At 42.6% G+C, this 11,398-nt stretch overlaps 1 protein-coding gene across 2 annotated transcripts; it reads left to right on the top strand.

Annotated features, from left to right (window-relative positions):
- The first annotated feature begins 543 nt into the window (after positions 1-543).
- Positions 544-10,385, top strand: si:ch211-117k10.3 (Krueppel-like factor 15). Of its 2 annotated transcripts, XM_042296454.1 has the most exons (4): positions 544-733; positions 3,055-3,134; positions 4,090-5,151; positions 7,393-10,385. In XM_042296454.1, exons 2-4 carry the CDS (start codon positions 3,124-3,126, stop codon positions 7,559-7,561), a joined length of 1,242 nt encoding a protein of 413 aa, XP_042152388.1. In that variant the 5' UTR covers positions 544-733; positions 3,055-3,123; the 3' UTR covers positions 7,562-10,385. The 2 variants fall into 2 exon arrangements, with proteins under 2 accessions (XP_042152388.1, XP_024234578.1); XM_024378810.2 differs by lacking the exon at positions 3,055-3,134 and having other exon boundaries at positions 546-733.
- Positions 10,386-11,398: the final 1,013 nt, after the last annotated feature.

Here is an 11,398-nt window from a genome sequence, read left to right as displayed (position 1 = left end):
GTGTGCAATACAAAGGTTGTATTGCTGCACTCTCCCAAACATCAGAATGGAGGTCTCTAGTTTCATGTTCATACATGTGCTCTCCACGGGGCTGAGTGACACCAACATTTGGTTAATCATGAAGAAGGCTGTCCCTGTTAATGCGACTTAAGTACTGCATAGGCTACAGTTGAACAAAAGGGCCATTGTACCATACCTGCAGTGCAAAGCTCTACCTTGTTCAGTTCATGACTGACATAGTTACTGAATGAGCCACGTTATATATGACATTTCGAAAACACTGGATACATTTGCCACGTACTAGTAAACTTGGAAATGTTCGACTTGTTAACTGAAGGCGACACGTGTATAACGACAAGCAGACCAGTTAACAAGTCAAATGTCAGTTTCCTAGTTCCGATTAGCACTTGAATGCGGCACCCTTCAAGTAGGCTTCTTGGACAGGAACCTACAATAGTGACAGTTCCCCAAATAATGGCAACACGCGCCCATCGAGCGGAAACCAATAGAATCCCTTGTTTTAGGGCGAGCCTCCGTACGCTTAGCCAATCAGAACGGCGGAATTGGATCAATGCTTCCTAGTGTACAGCAATGCAGTCATGTAATGGCCACAGAAATAATGCCAACATGGAACTGTGGCAAGGACGGGATCCCTTTCTGCAAAAATAAGACGGCGAAAAACTTCCAGGACGGTCATTTCGAAAGGTTTTAATATAGTTAATGATTATCTACGGTAAGTTCACCCTCACTAGTGGTATTTGCTGTTTTCGGTTGACCCTACACTCCGAACTTGTGAATTCCTTGTCTGGCTGTTGTCAGGTCCCTTTTGCCATGTGCCTCACCTGCCCATACGCTGCATTTAAAAGCAGTTGAAGTTGTAAATAATACTGTTTGCGGATGTCGAAGATAGTTCATCGATTGTAGGCCTATTACAGTTTTCACTTCGGTGTAATACGCACTTATTACGGTCCTGCTCCATGTTGTTTTGCGCCCGATACACATATGTGCGTCATGTGGCCAATGTTCAGGGTTGCCAGGTCCAGCATAAATGTTGAGCCAATTATTGCTCAAACCCCACCCACAAGGCCTGAACTAGGCTCAAAAATGTTTTTCGCAGCAAGTGAAGAGTTGACACATTTATTCAATAGGTGTCTCCATAATGATAATCTAAATACAGCTGGTAAAATTGCTTTACCTTGTTCTCTACATGTATCCCTTTGTTAATGGTTTATCACACCAAATGATTTAATTTGAACTATAAATCGAAAAGCCCAAAAAGTTTTTTGGCTTCCTTTATTTAATTAAAGTAAGTTAATGTATGGCTGCAATCTGATGTCCTAGTCATCCACCCCTCTGGAGCAACATGGAAAGTGAAATGGAGAGAAGCCATCCATCATGAGTCCAGTGGATCAACAGAGTTTATTGTACTATTAATCAATCACTGCTATTATAATTTGATAGTTAGTAATGGAGTTAATCGGTTCCGCTCTGTGCCGCTCTCTCTCCTCTGACTTCAACTTTCTGACCAATGTTAGCTTGCAAGGCTCAATCGTTTTTTCATCGTTTTTTCATCACTGTCCCAAAATCGTTCCAAAGTGCAATTTTAAACTGTCCCAAACTGAAGATGAATCGTCCCAAATTAAATTGGGTCTACTCATAGGACATAGGTCATTCATAGATTTAAAAGGCTAATAAGAGTAGCCTACTACCGAAATAGATAAAAGAATCCTGTCTGTCTAAAAAAGACATTGGGATAATTAAATCTATTTAGCATAAATGTACAAAAAGAATTAGGCTACATGGAAATGTAGACTAGGTAATATGCATATTCGTTACAGCCTCTCGTCCACACCGATACCAAAGCCACATTTTAGTTAAATTACTTAAATATAGGCTAAACGCCAGTCATGTTTGACAATTATCATGTAGTATAATTTGCCTAGTTAAAGTATTGTAATTTGCCTAGTTAAATAAAAGGTTAAATAAAATACAAATAATTAAGAAATAAGGCAAGAGGGGGTGTGGAATATGGCCAATATATCACGGCCAAGCGCTGTTGTTATGCAAGACGTATCGTGGAGTGTTTACCAATGTAATTAGAGCAGTAAAAATACATGTTTTGTCATACCCATGGTATACTGTCTGATATACCACGGCTGTCAGCCAATCAGCATTCAGGGCTGGAATCACACAGTTTATAATTAACGTTAACATCTAAAGGTTTGATTCTGTTGACATACTCCAAGCACGGTTCGTTCAGATGAAATGGTCACAACAGCAGAGAGAAAGGCCAGTTCCTGTTGCGCAACGCACACATCACCCACTTTGAAATCTGAGTGGAGGCAGTCAGCATTTTGAAACTAATAAGCCATAACATTTAACATTTTATTCATGAGGCATGTCTTCCCTTGTTTCAAAGTAGCTTAGCCAAAATCAGACCATATGTTGAGGGAATGATAAAAAAAAGTAAAATCCTTATGCCGTTGAAACCAACATTTTCTATTTTTCTATTGATTTTCAAATCAACTTTTTCATTGTCCAGCAGGCAAAGACTCAAACTTAGCCATATTAGCAACCCATGCTAGTTGTTGCATCTTTAGATCTCCCCTCTTTCAAAATTTCAAAAGGATATTTTCATTTCTGTCACATGAAACCCCTCGCATGTGTGGTGCGCTTTTTAGAAAGGTGCGTTCCCGCTAATTGCATTTTGGAACATTCGCGTGTAGGTTACTGCTGTGTGCACATTGCTGCACTAATGTGAAGAAATAGTTCATCATTATTTTAAGCTAAATGTTCTGATCTGTTGCGTTAGCCTCATTGCTTAACTTGTTTTTAAAAAAAAGTACAGTAGTTGTATGATTTAGAATCTATCGGCCTAAAACTGTCCTAGAGTCTGTTCAAATCATCCCAGACATTTTTATTTATCGTCCCGGGACGACGGGGGGCCCTTAATTTTGAGCCCTGGCTACATAGTTTACCCAGAGAGAAAGCACATAGTTCAATCCTCTTGCTGAAACTGTTGGATGATTATTTCTCAGTTTCTCTTCCTTGCAGTGTTGGCTCTAGTAATGATTGGTAGGACTGGGGGTGGTCAGGATACAGCGAACGAGGCAAACAAGAATTATGAGGGAGAAGTAAGTAGCTAGCTAGTGCTAGTTTATTAGTTTGTTGTTTTCACATCTCGTGTCATGACTTCCTTCTGCAGCGCTCTGTCAACACCAATGACTGTGCTCAACACACACACACACACACCCCTCCGGCGCTCCCTCCCCACCACTCATTGGCAGTGTTCGAGAACATCAAAACGACTGCAGGTGACTGCCAACTGACTGATAACCTTGCATCATGAATAACAACTCATTATTATTCGTAGATCGGTCAGTCACAGTTTACCCATGATATTGTGGTTATGATCCCCTCGAACACGGCCACTGACTTACTCACTCAGCAGCAGCCTGCATCACTCCCTGATTATCAGTAGTAGTAGGTCACAGTGAAATGTAATACAAATAAAAGAGAAATGCCATTTTCACCCACGATATGGTTTTCAAAGGAAAACCGCCGATATGGTTTTCAAAGGAAAACCGCCGATATGGTTTTCAAAGGAAAACCGCCCACATGGCAACCCTGCTACTGTTTACACTGGGCACATTATTATGCACAATGTATCCATTTAATTATCCAGAGTTTTGCTACATTGGTATGAATGACATTAAAAAGCACTAACGTGTTCATTATTTTTAATTTGGTGATAAGATTTGCTCTGTTTCAGTACATGCGTGTAGGCCTTGATCCCATTGGATTGGATGTTTGGCCTAGTCATTTGTAGATTGTCAGGTTTCAGTTATTATTACCAGGTTGCGAAATGGTAATAACTAAAGAGATCTTGCTAATGAAACACATTCAATTGTATGAGTTTGACTTTCTTACGAGAATGAATGCTTTCAACTACCCTTTCTATACATCCCCATGTTATTTATTTTGCCCTATAATTAGGTACTTAATTAAATCGGTGTTAAATATTATATTCTTATTCATGATTCAGCATTTACGTTTTTAACTGCGGTATCCCCAACGTTTTCTATGCAGGTGTAGTGAGAAGCGTGGTTCTCCTGTGTATCTGGACTTTATCTGGACTGTATCAATGGTGTCGTTAAGCAACAGAGCACTGGTCTCTGATAATGACCTCTTTAGGGAAGGTGTTAGCCTGGTCTCCCTGGGGCTTGTAGAGGGAGAGGGCAGTGAGGGGGGGAGCGAGGGGGGGAGCTTTACTTCCTGTTACAGTCCCGAGGCCGGGGACATGGGGGCTCGACTCAGCTTCAGCCCTGGAGAGGAGGATGACGAAGAGGAAGGGGGCCTGCTCCAATTCCATCTGACCCCCACAGAGGGTCTGCCTGACTTCAGCCCCCGCCTGCCCTCACCCTTCTCTCCCACCATGGAGGACATCGAGGAGTTCCTCAGGGAGAAGATGGAGCTGGTGAGAGAGGGGGTTCTCTTCTCTAGTGAACCCATAGAGGAGCCAGCTCCCTCCCCTTCTAGCTCCATGGAACAACCCCTCTCCTCAGGGGGACACAGTGAGCCAGGGACCAGCAATGCTCTGTCACCCCCCACCCCACAAACCCATAATTGCCTTCACACCCGAAGCCCATCCCCCCTCACCCCCCCAGTGTTCCTGGGAGCACCCCTTTTCCAGGTCCAGTCCTTGCCTCTGGCCCAGCCTCACCCCCAGACAGGCTCTCCTCCTGGTGCATCCAGTGGGCTGAGATTGGCCCACCTGGTTCTGGGACTCCACGGAGGACAGAATGTTACCCTGTTGGCCTCACAGGTGCCATCCACCCTTCTCAACATAGCCAGCACGGACGCTCCAGACCAGAAGTACGTGAAAATTGCCCCTCTACCGATCACTGTGAGGATTGCCGGGGGGCTTGTTGGGGCAACAGTCATTGGGGGTCACAGTGGAGGGGTTGTGGTCAAATCTGTGGCCCCCCCTAGGGTCAACAGACCCCCTCCTAAAGAGACACTGAGGGTACACAAATGTTCTCACCCGGGCTGTGAGAAGATGTACACCAAGAGCAGCCATCTGAAGGCCCACTTCCGCAGACACACCGGAGAAAAGCCATACACCTGCAGCTGGCCTGACTGTGTCTGGAGGTGGGTTAAATCATAACAATGCTAGTCAACATGCAGAGAAAACACAGGAACCTTGGGTTTGTTAAATGTAGTTTATTACCATATAAGCTAGCCATTAACATGTGATAGGATACTAAAACGGAGGGAGAAGAAAGAAAAGCCTGTAATGACTGGTTTAAAATGAAGTGGTTATGATGATGACAGTGACAAACAGATGCTCTATCACGGTTGTTATTTTTGTTGGGATATTGAAATACAGTATTTCACTGTAATTATTTTATAAAGCTGAGCAGAAAGAAAATATTGTTCTGTCTCTGCAGAGGTAGGGAGTATAGCTGGTATGAAATGGTAACAATATAGAAGCTCAGCAAATATTAGATATTACAACACACTCACTGTTGCTAACAGTTACAGTTTCCCAATATGTAACTGCAGTGAACTCTAAGTAAATGATTGGGCTTAGGGTTATTAAAGTAGTTAGAAGACGTGAAAGGATATGCTTATAATGTTTGTACAGTGCCTTCAGAAGTATCACAACCCTTGACTTTTTTCCACATTGTGTTGTGTTACAGCACAAATTTAAAATGGATAAAATTGAGATTCCTTTTTTTCTGGTCTACACATAATGCCCCATAATATCAAAGTGGAATGATGTTTTTAGAATTTTTTACAAATTAATTAAAAATGAAAAGCTGAAATGTCTTGAGTCAATAAGTATTCAACCCCTTTGTTATGGCAAGCCTAAATAAGCCTAACATTTGCATAATAAGTTGCATGGATTCACTCTGTGTGCAATAATAGTGTTTAATATAATTTCTGAATGACTACCTCATCTCTGTACCCCACACAGGTCCCTCAGTCGCGCAGTGAATTTCAAACAGATTCAATCACAAAGACCAAGGAGTTTTACCAATGCCTCGCAAAGAAGGGTACATATTGGTGTAAAAAAATATATATATAATATGTAAAAAAAAAACAGGCATTGAATATCCCTTTGAGCATGGTGAAGTTATTAATTACACTTTGGGTGGTGTATCAATACATCCAGTCACTACAAAGATACAGTTGTCCTTCCTAACTCAGTTGCTGGAGTGGAAGGAAACAGCTCAGGGATTTCACCATAAGGCCAATGGTGACTGAAACAGTTTGAGTTTTGAGAAAACAGGATGGATTAGCAACGTAGTTACTCCACAACACTAACCTAAATGACAGAGTGAAATGAAGTCAGCCTGTACATAATACAAATATTCCAAAACATTCATCCTGTTTGCAACAAGGCACTAAAGTAATACGGCAAAAACAAGGGGCAAATCAATTAACTTTGTCCTGAATACAAAGTGTTATGTTTGAGATAAATCTAACACAACACATCACTGAGTGCCACTCTTCATATTTTTGAAGCATGGTGGTGGCTGCATCATGTTATGGGTATGCTTCTAATCAACATGGACTGGGTAGTTTTGCAGGATAAAACATTTACGTAATGGAGGTAAGCACAGGCAAAATCCTAGAGGAAAACCTGCTTCAGTCTACTTTCCACCTGACACTGGGAGACTAATTCACCTTTAAGCAAGACAATCACCGAAAACACAACGCCAAATCTACACTGGAGTTGCTTACCAAGAAGACAGTGAATGTTCCTGAGTGGCCGAGTTACAGTTTTGACTTAAATCTACTTGAAAATCTAAGGCAAGAACTGAAAATAGTTATCTAGCAATGATCAACAACCAATTTGACAGCTTGAAGAATTTTGAAAAGAATAATGGGCAAATGTTAAACAATCCTGGTGTGGAAAGCTCTTAGAGACTTACCCAGAAAGATTCATAGCTGTAATCCCTGCCAAAGGTGCTTCTACAAATTAGTGACTCAAGGGTGTGAATACTTATGCAAATAAGATTTCTGTATTTCATCTTCAATAAATGTGCACAAATTTCTACTTTGTCATTATGGGGTATTGTGTGTAGATGGGTGAGAATACAACATATATGAACCATTTTGAATTCAGGCTGTAACACAACAAAATGTGGAATAAGTCAAGGGGTATGAATACTCTGACGGCACTGTATATTGTAAATACTGTTTGACCCACCATTTAGTGTTCCTATTTCCCTCAGAGCTGGGTCTGAGCTCTAATTTGGGGGCATTCAAACAGTGGGAAGAACAGGCCTCCTGACACACTTAGCTGGAACCAACTGAACTATGTATTTAGCGTAGAAACAATTAAAATTCTGAGAAATCATTAAAGCACCTCTATCTCTGTAGGTTCTCTCGTTCTGATGAGCTGTCTCGTCACCGGCGCTCCCACTCCGGGGTCAAGCCCTACGAGTGCTCTCTGTGTGAGAAGAAGTTTGCCCGCAGTGATCACCTCTCCAAACACACCAAGGTGCACCGCAGCCCCCGGCCTGGCAGAATCGTCAGAACTACCGTCTGACCCAGCCAGCATCTCGACACAGCAAACCCAGCTCAGCCCAGTCGTGATCCTGATGCCACCCTTAACCCCGTTGCAGCACTTGACCTGGACGGAATAATTATTAGTACCTGCCTCTAGAATTCAGAGCAGCCTGGTCCCACACCTACACCCTGGCTGTGCCTGCCCAACACTGGCTAGTCCAACCTCAACCCGACCACAGGCGAACAGACTTATCAGACTCATCCACCCAGACCTTCCCCGGGAAGGCCCCGTTAGGGAGTCTGAGTCCTCATCAGGACACTGGTGCTACAGGAGCAGACCTGGGCCAGAACTTAGAGTAGGGTTCTGAATCTGATTCAGACCCTGCTGAGCTCTGCCCTCTTTACCCTCTCCTCTCCTCCCTCCTGCAGCAGAGCAGATGAGGGCTTGTCCTTGTGCTAGACAGTGAACTAACAGGTAACGGCCATCTCAAGGATGTGATTGTTCAGCTTAAAGCGGATTTCAGGCCTTTAGGTTAAATCAAATCCCCCTGCCACACACACACCTCGCTACCCTTAGCAGATGACAAGTGTGACAGGCAGCTGCACAAGGTCTAACTCTCAGAAGATAATGTTGTATATGTCATTAGATTGTGTTTAAAAGACTACACTGTCACACATTCTATTCTACATATTATATTGCTCTGTGAATCTGCTTCAGGAGTTAGACCCTCAAGACAGTTTGAGGTAAATGCACTGGCCCAGCTCATTCTAGCCCATAATCTGTGCTATTAGCCCAGTTGAAATTCGAAAGTACTGTGTTGATATGTGAGCTGCCAGATTCTCTCAGAGAACAGGTTTGAGTCTAAATCTCTTACATATCCCCTCCTGCTCCCCATAGTGCCAACCCTCTGGCCCAATCACATCCCCCCCTGACTCTAACGGCCAATTCAGTACTGTTATCACCGCTTCCCTGACCTCGTGCCTCTTCCCACTCCCTAAAAGACCTCAGGGCTGCAGACTAGTGTCTGCTGGTTTTCACCATGGTGCTTTAGTGGTCCATTATGTAATAACTTGTTAGTTAAGAGTTCACTCACAGCCACCTGGTTTGCGTCAGATGCTGATTGAAGGCAAGTAACTGAGTGAAAACCAGCAGACACCGCAGCCCAACTGGTCCACACTCTTAAACCTATAAGCTCTTTTACTTTCTTTATATGTCTTTGAAATCAATGTTAAACTGACAAAAGAGACTCGGCGAAAGCTACTTATGTGTATACTGTATGTTTTATACATGGGCTTTTCAATGCAAAGCAATCCGATATGAAGAAGTGCTTAGTCATTTACTGTAGTAAAGGTTAGTAGGTTAGGCCAGCAAGCAAAGCTAGTCATTTATAGTGTACAGTACTGTACCTGAAAAGGGCAGCTGATCGTTGTCCAATCTGTGTCTGTAAAATATAACATTTACATGTACAGAACATATAGAAGCTCCTTTCCAGAAAACCCCAGTCAGTACATTAAGCTATCCAGTGGTGTCTGTGCTTGGTGAAACTGTGGAATGTTATTGAGGGGTCATCAGATCAGCCAGACGGGAGTTAATTATGAGACTCACTCTTCCATTAATGAGTTAACCCATCACACCTCATCAATATGAGCCCTCTGTTCTCAAGTGCACTTATGTTAGCAGGTCCAGCAGGAGAGGGTTAAGCATGGAGAAAAGTTATAGGTAGCCCAACGGCTAAGGAATTGGACCTGTTGCTGAAAGGTGTCTGGTTCAAATCCTGTGGCGGGAACTGGAAAAATAGGTGTGAATTGATCTGGTAACTGAAGGGCTGCTGGATTCACATCCTAAAGATGTTTTTCTACTGTTGGGCCCTTAACCCCACAGCATGCTTTCCATCCGGGGGCCCTGCACTGCAGCTTGACCCTGTGCTTGTCTCAACTGTGTGTGATGTGTGCTGTAAGACATGGACAATAAAGTTGTTTTCTAAATGCTATGCCAAGGACTGGAGGGCTCTGCTACCAGTATGTAAGCTGTAGCTCTGGATTTGAGTGTAAAATGTGCTTTTTCAACAGGCTACTGCACTTAGGAAACCATATAGAGAAAACAATGGACTTTTCAGGGTAGCAGTTTTGGCCCATATTCCTTCAGAGAAACCAGAGTGGGTACATGCGCTTTAAACCCACTTATATTGTACTCAAATTTCCAGTCCATCACTCACATTTGCCATCGATGCCAGTGATTCAGAATTTATGATGAGCCAACCTTTTTTTTAAAACACATTTACCCATTTGGATGGGTAAACTCAGAATGGACCACCACATCATCAGTATCACTGGCAATCATCATCATTAAATGGATAGCTTGCCATTACAGAAACAGTTTGTTGTTTTTTAATATTGTTTGTGTATTTCTTTCTTTGGACATGACTTGTTTGATTAGATCACGACCACATCAACCCTAGACATAAGTCTGACCCAGCTGTGTGTCCATGGCTGATCGGGTCCCTCTGATTCAGTCCTATTGTAAATTTTCCCCTTTCTGCCTTACTTTCAACCATAGGTCGCTCTCTCCCAGTAACTCTAACTACTGTAATAATTCAGTTCTGCTGAAATACACGTTAAAAAAAGAATTGAATACCAGAAATGCTATTTTCCTCTGTATGAGAATAAAGGATAAGAAAATGTAAACATGATCCTCGCCATTATTTGAGTCATGGCTTTTTGTTGTTGTTGTGTATTTCAAGAAACAAAATGATCCATGCTTTCATTGGGAAGTCATTAAGTCCATCTATTCTTTCATTGGAGTGACATTCAAACATTGTAAAACTATTGCTTTGTCTCTGCCCCAAATAAAGGTGTTGATTGTGGCACAGTGGGAGGCTGTTCCTACAAGAGCCTCTGCCTCGGAAGAGAATGCCGTAGGCTTTAGTACTCTGAACCCTGGCATATTTCTAACATTGATTCCGCTGTTACAGAGTGAAGAAATTTGGGTTTACAATGCTAGAGAGAGAGAGAAATTCTCCCAGTGTGCTTCAGAAACCAGCCTGCCTGTAAGACTGGAATGTCTGGCACTGTGTGGAGCTGAGTCGTTCTGGGACTGAAGGTGTGTCTGGAAGAAGGTTGGACTGCATTTCATTTAAAAAAATAGCATCCCCTCCCCTCTGCCCTTGTTCACTTGACTCTCCCATTCACAAACCTGAGACAACTGGGTAGGTGTAAGCCTCCATCACTCACCCTAGTTCCCGGTGTGTTGTTCTCATCTATCCAGATCTGTGAAAGGAAGTAAACGAGAGCAGAGGGAAGGAGACATCTTTTTGGAATGAGGTGCAGTCCTGAGATCGCTAGAAGAATTGTGAGGCTGCAAATAAGCATCCATATTGTCCAGGCCCAGGGGTTACTGTCATTCTAGAATAAACATACATCATTCTTGGCCCTATAGCTGTGGATGCATTCCAATGAGAGCCACAGGTGACATCACGCTTCACAGGTTAGTGGTTGAGGTTTAGATTGGGGAGGGAGGGTATCCCAACTGATCCTAAATCTGTGCCGACGGGCTACTTCTACTATGTGCAGGTACTAGGCCCATCTCAGTAAAAAATACATTTCAGTCCATCTCCTTAAACCCTCACAGAATTTGAAAAGGTGAATAATTTGTCCACAATTTTTATATACCCCAACAGTGATTAAATGGTTTGACAAATCTTTAACATTTGTTTCCTGTGTTTTCTGTCCAGCGCTTGAACCAGTGTGATGTTAGTAGCATACGTTTTCTCTTTAATTGAAAACCTCTGTGTACTTTGCAGACCCACATTAAAAAATACACTAGTCTACTATGGTCTAAATACTGTAGTATTACTATATTTATACTGTATACTATAGT

The sequence above is a fragment of the Oncorhynchus tshawytscha genome, linkage group LG02 (assembly GCF_018296145.1).
Source record: "Oncorhynchus tshawytscha isolate Ot180627B linkage group LG02, Otsh_v2.0, whole genome shotgun sequence".
NCBI classification, from domain to species: Eukaryota; Metazoa; Chordata; class Actinopteri; order Salmoniformes; family Salmonidae; genus Oncorhynchus; species Oncorhynchus tshawytscha.
The sequence above is the reverse complement of the archived record's forward strand: the minus strand, read 5'-3'. Positions and strand labels throughout refer to the sequence as shown.

Excerpts from the sequence above, each read along its gene's own strand:
- si:ch211-117k10.3 (XM_042296454.1), top strand. Across the intron at positions 5,152-7,392 it reads TGGCCTGACTGTGTCTGGAG|GTTCTCTCGTTCTGATGAGC; the intron begins GTGGGTTAAATC and ends CTATCTCTGTAG.